The sequence below is a fragment of the Mus caroli genome, unplaced genomic scaffold (assembly GCF_978045245.1).
Source record: "Mus caroli unplaced genomic scaffold, Mus_caroli_1 scaffold_13, whole genome shotgun sequence".
Lineage (NCBI taxonomy): Eukaryota > Metazoa > Chordata > Mammalia > Rodentia > Muridae > Mus > Mus caroli.
Window position 1 is genome coordinate 48,474,349 of NW_028227268.1, and position 5,992 is coordinate 48,480,340.

Genomic DNA, 5,992 nt, shown 5'->3' on the forward strand with positions numbered 1-5,992 from the left:
TGATGTTTCAGGAGACTTTAAAAGCTGCTGGTAAGTTCCCAGCCTTTATGCTAAGATCTATTGGGCTGCAGTTTGGGAGATTGCTCCTCCTCAGGCTCAATCCAGGACAGCACTTTTTGTTGCTCCCGCCCATGGGTTGGAAATGGAGAGCTCATTGTTTCAAACCATCCCAATCTCATGTTCATCTAAACACAGCTCCAGGATGCACAGGGCACAGGTCCTAGTCTAGCTGCTTGCAAAGTTTCATTTATGTAACAGGAGTTAAACCTACAGGACCAGGATGTCTTATGTCAATGTCTACTGACATCCATGTAGGTCTGAGGACATTGGAGAGAGAGCACTTATGACAGCATGATCTAGACACATGGCAGAAGCAGCCATATCACCAGCATGCTGTTCCTAGACCCTCACAAAGTCCCCACAAGGTAAGTAGAATCATCATGCCCTTTTCTCAAATCATTTACTAGGTGAGTCACTAACACTCACACAGAGAGGTTAGATGGATACAAATCATAGTCTGACCTATATTTTGAAGATCCAATAGACAAAAAGGCAGATAGACAGAATTCCTGCTCTGACTACAGGTCTCCTGGGACTTTGTCCATGAATACGGAGCTGGGAAGGGGCAGTTGTGCTTCTGTTATCCCATTGAAGCAATGTCTACCCCTGAAATGTGTTGTATGTTTGCTGTGTGTTACAGGCATGTGGAGTACAGTAATGCATATGCAGAAATGTAAGGTCTTAAGAGAGGAACTACAAAGATGTGTCTGCTCCCACTCTTTGGGGCTAAACAGTGGGCCCTTTGCAGAGTCAAAGTCTTAAGGAGTGGAATTACTACAGAAATCTGAAAAATATTTGAAGCATTTTTTTTTTACTTGTTTCTTGCACCCAGATGACAAGGGCAAACAATTGGTCTTACCTGTCCTTGCAAAAATTTTCCTCAGTACCATAGCTCAAGTCAAAGCCAGATCACTCTTCAGGGGTATAAATAGTAGTGGTGAGCTCTGTGTGAGACTGACACCTTTCAGGGAACTCAGGCATGTTCTTGTTGATGCCTCTTCATCTTTTCTCCCCAACAGTACAAGGTTCATTTTGCTTCTTGCATGGGTTTATACAGAAATCATCTCTCCCTCCTGGCATCTCTCTAACATCTGGCACCATGGACCTCCATGCCTTAGTCCTTACACGCAACAAACCACTCTCCTCTTACTTCTTATATTTTCTGTTTCTCTCTTGATTATACCAATCACTTCCCCTTTTGAGTTGCATCTTTTCATCATGTTCTTGAACTCCACACTTTTTTTGTATAATCATGTAATTTTTGCAGTGGACTGTCCATCAACTTGTTGCCACATTCACTATTCACAATGTGTATTAAACAAAGGGATGAGCATCTCTTTTCAGAAAGGGTTAGTGGAAACTACATTCAGTGTGCTAATATGTGTAAATAGCAGGATATTGAATAAATCCCTTGTATTGGCTAACAACCCTCCACAAGACAAACACAACCTTCTTTTCCATGCTGATTCCTTCTTAGTCCTCAGCCTTGTCTGTACCCCTCTGCTTTGATGGGCTGATGTTACTGTCAACTGTCTGAATTTCTGTCCTTGAGGCTTTCTCCACAATAAGAAACTTGGACTTCATCTTTGAGTTAATGGTTAGAGTGAGTTGGGAAAACTCTGCCATGTGTCATACCTGAGTTTATAAGCATATTTTTAGTTCCACGAAGAGCAACCTTTGTAAACAAGCCTGATTTAGAAGAGGAGAATACTTTTTTTTTTAAAAAAGGAAAGGTTGCTAGAATGGGTTACTAGGCCAAGGAGGGTTCACTAAAGGACTGAAGAGGCTACAGTGTGCTTGTTAGTCAGCAGTTAGAGAATATAGCTATAACACTATGGAGCCAGCAAAGAAGTTGATGGAGTGAGATAGCTCAGGAAACAGAAGAAAATCAGGATGAGATTATACTTGATACATGGATACATTTTTTTCCTTGGGAACAAAGGGACACTACAGAGAAAAACACATAAGAATGACACGCATCAAAAACATATTAAGAAATGGTCTTTTATGGAGCAAGATACTCAATGGTGAGTCCAGGATTTAGGCCCATTGCTCATGTGGGTATTGGGGTGAGCTGTGGGAGTAGCAGAGTTGTAGATGGACTTCAGTAGGTAATAGCAATACTCGATGAAGAGTGATTGGTCTGCTTGGGATCTGGGCTCAAGAGCTCTAATCTCAAGTCTCTGTGATTTCTCCACTATCCTTTGGCAGCTCTGAGAGAAGAAAGTGGGAGAATGGGATGCTGTCTGAGGGTAGCATATTTTGGGAAGAGGACAATCAACCCAGTGTCTGGAAGGCAGATGTGAAGGTGGAATAACTGGATGGTTATCTGTAATGGAACAAAGACAGAAAATCACCATGAATTGAGTTGAAGATGAAGTTTTTAACATAGGAAATTTATTAACCTGGGTGAAGAACACTAGATAAGTAAATGTTAGTCAAAGATCATACAAGCTCTTCTGATTCCTTTCAATTGAGTCTTTCTTGCACTGATCATGTTCACTTGAAATGATACAGGGTCCTGGACCCCCCTCCAGCTGTGAAGACAAACCAGTCACTTTCCACTTCTCAACAAAGAATCCTATCTCTGTTTCTTAGCTTCCATGAAATATTGGCTTGAGCCACCAGCTCCATGGCCATTCTCTGAATTAAATCATCATCAACAGGTAATATCCTTATTTTAAATCCTATTTATTATTATATAGCTGATGTTAAAATGTAAGAACATCCAGAAATCACCACAACAAAGATCCATATGTGTTTGGTGGCTAGAATATTATTCCCTATTTGTTCCATTTTTTTCTGTTTTATTTGTTTTCTTATTGTGTAGCCCAAGCAGGTTTGTGCATCTCCCTCCCTCTCCCTCTCTCTTCCTCTCTCTCCCTTTGACATCGGATAATCTCATTATGTAACAGTATCATCTCTTTAACTTCTTCAATATTTTCAAACTATTAGTACTGTAGTGTGATGAAAGCTCCCAAGTAGAACACATAGTAAGATTTGCTAGAACTCTGTCACATGACTGCACCTCACTGCAACTCACTGCAAAGGAGATGAGTAAATGTAGTTAAAGTTGTTAAGAAGAGGATAGCATGAATATCACCAAGTAGCTAGTAGTCTCTGCTATAATTAATGTCTGAGAGCAAAAGATAAGGGAAATTGGAAGAGACTGGTGAATAAGTTAAAGAAATATTACAACATTACCAGTAGAAAACCATGATGGTTTTGTAGCCTATTGTTTATGTTATAAGACAATTGAGACTACAGAAATAGAGTGGAGAGTTTATGAACTAGTGGTGGTAGCAAAATAAATAATAGGAAGAGAAGAGAGAAAGTACAATGTTGTGTGTAATTGAAAGGCTACCAAAGGGAAACCAGAAGAAGACAGAAAATGTCTACTTTGTGAATGGGACACCTGGGAGGAACATTCACTGGTCTTTAGTTAGTAGGACTTGAATTCAGTGATCCTTATGACTTACAGTCTTCCCATTCCACTGTGTACACTCTATATACTATGAGATAACTTTGGGTTTGGTTAAAGAAACAATGACAAATTCTAGGTTAGTTTTTCCTAGAGGACTTGGAATTGTAGTACATGATAGAGTATTTCAAAAGGCTGATTTCCATATGATGGCTAGTGAGACAAGTGTGATCTTGGTTTCTCCCTGAAACTGTAAGTCTTTTAGGAGAAGAGTCTATGCCCTACATGTTGAACAAACAATAATTAGTCATAACTGTCCCTTGTTTGTGATTTTTCTTTGAGGTCAAACTATGAATCAAGATCATGCAATGTAAACTTTAAGAATGAAATAATGAAATATTAAATGGCATTTTTGTAGGGAAAATGAATATTGTTGCTTACAGAGCCCTTATTTTGTAAACTTGATTAGTTTTGACAGATAAATGACCATCTGTACCACTGATCAATAGGGATTTCTCCAAATATGTGACTAAATTTTTATGGACTCATGTGTAGAGAGAGTCACCTTTTAGATTGGGGGGACTGGCAACCTATAGATAATAATCGCACTAAGGTTCTGGGTTCATGTCTGATTTCATGTTGAAGGAGCCATGAGAGAAGAAAACGAGTCTTCTACTACAGATTTCACTCTCCTGGGAGTTACAAGGCAGCGGGAGCAGGAATATTTCTTCTTCATCCTCTTCCTGTTCATTTACCCCATCACAGTGTTTGGGAACATGCTCATCATCCTAGCTATTCACTCTGACACTCGCCTCCATAACCCTATGTACTTTTTCCTGGCCAACCTCTCCCTTGTTGACATCTTCTTCTCTTCTGTAACTATCCCCAAGATGCTGGCCAACCATCTCCTAGGTAGCAAGGCCATCTCATTTGGAGGATGTATGGCACAGATGTACTTCATGATAGGCTTGGCAAATACAGACAGTTATATACTAGCTGCAATGGCATATGACCGAGCTGTGGCTATCAGTCGCCCGCTTCATTATGCAACAATTATGAGTCCACAACTTTGTGTCCTGCTGGTAGCTGGGTCCTGGGTGATTGCAAATGCCAATGCACTGCCCCACACCCTACTCACAGCTAGATTGTCCTTCTGTCGCAATAAGGATGTGGCCAACTTCTACTGTGACATTACACCTTTGCTCCAGCTGTCCTGTTCTGACATCCGCTTCAATGTGAAGATGATGTACCTTGGGGTGGGGGTCTTCTCTGTGCCACTGCTGTGCATCATCATCTCCTATGTCCGGGTCTTTTCCACAGTCTTGCGGGTTCCATCCACCAAGGGCTTCCTGAAGGCCTTGTCCACCTGTGGCTCTCACCTGACAGTGGTGTCCTTGTATTATGGGACAGTCATGGGCATGTATTTCCGGCCCCTGACCAGTTACAGTCTGAAGCACGCATTGATAACTGTGATGTACACGGCAGTGACCCCAATGCTGAACCCTTTCATCTACAGCCTGAGGAACCGGGACATGAAGGCTGCTATCAAGAAACTCTTCCACTGCCACTCTTCCTCTTCTTCCCTCATGTGAAACCATGCCGAGCTGATACTGTGGTTCCAAGCCAGAAGCACTAGGAAACTCAGCTTCAACGTCACTCCTGCAAGGAGCTGCTTGTCATCTTTCCAGCTTGAAATCCCTTTCCTTGGGAGCCTTCTGATGGTTTATGGAGGTAACTTATGTACTCTACTGATTTCAACACACATTTTTGCTCCCATGGTCAGAGTACAGCACACAGCTGTGGATTTAGTTCCCACAGGCAGACTGACAAGCAGAGTGAAGTTGGGAGTCTAAGTGTTGATTTCATCATGTAGAAGCTTGGACTGATATCTGTTTTACCCATGTCACAGGATGTGCTCACAGTAGCTCATGCTTTAAAGACTAGATTACTGTTTGCATGAGCATTTTATTTACTATGTTTGATCACTCTGCCAGGCTTATAATCATGTATGGGTAAGGCTCATGTGACTACATATTGCATTTCTCTTCAATTTTGGACATAATTGCATTTATTAAGTTCATCAATAACACTTAATAAATGTGAAAAAAGTGGATGAAAATACTAGTTTGTGATTATGGTTAGAGATAACTAGACCAGGCATTATTTGCCTATCTAAATAAATCTTTGAAGAACCTAACCTGTGTAAGTGTTTTTCTGCCTACTTCACATTCAATATACCTCTAAAGTATTTATTTTAGAGTGAAAAATTCCATAAAATTGAATAAATGACACTAATCGGATATATTGATTTTTAAATAACTATTATGTGTTTTGATTATTTTATTGGAAGTTTTGATTAATTATAATATTACAGAAACATAGTATGACTAAGTACTTGGGTATCTTGTAAGAAGTGAGAAAGCTTGAAGTGGTGGCACATACTTTTATCCCCAGCACTACTAAGGTTAGATAGGAAGGCTACTGTAGTCTAAACTGATAACTTGGGTGAGG

At 40.5% G+C, this 5,992-nt stretch overlaps 1 protein-coding gene across 1 annotated transcript; it reads left to right on the forward strand.

The window, feature by feature from the left end:
• Nucleotides 1–4,131: 4,131 nt before the first annotated feature.
• On the forward strand, nucleotides 4,132–5,073 carry LOC110306121 (olfactory receptor 1A1-like). The gene has a single exon (XM_021178320.2). It carries the CDS (start codon nucleotides 4,132–4,134, stop codon nucleotides 5,071–5,073), a length of 942 nt encoding a protein of 313 aa, XP_021033979.1.
• The last annotated feature ends 919 nt before the right edge of the window (nucleotides 5,074–5,992 follow it).

What these genes read in the sequence shown, in the direction of transcription:
- LOC110306121 (XM_021178320.2), top strand. Translation starts at nt 4,132, where the DNA reads ATGAGAGAAGAAAACGAGTCTTCTACTACAGATTTCACTCTCCTGGGA.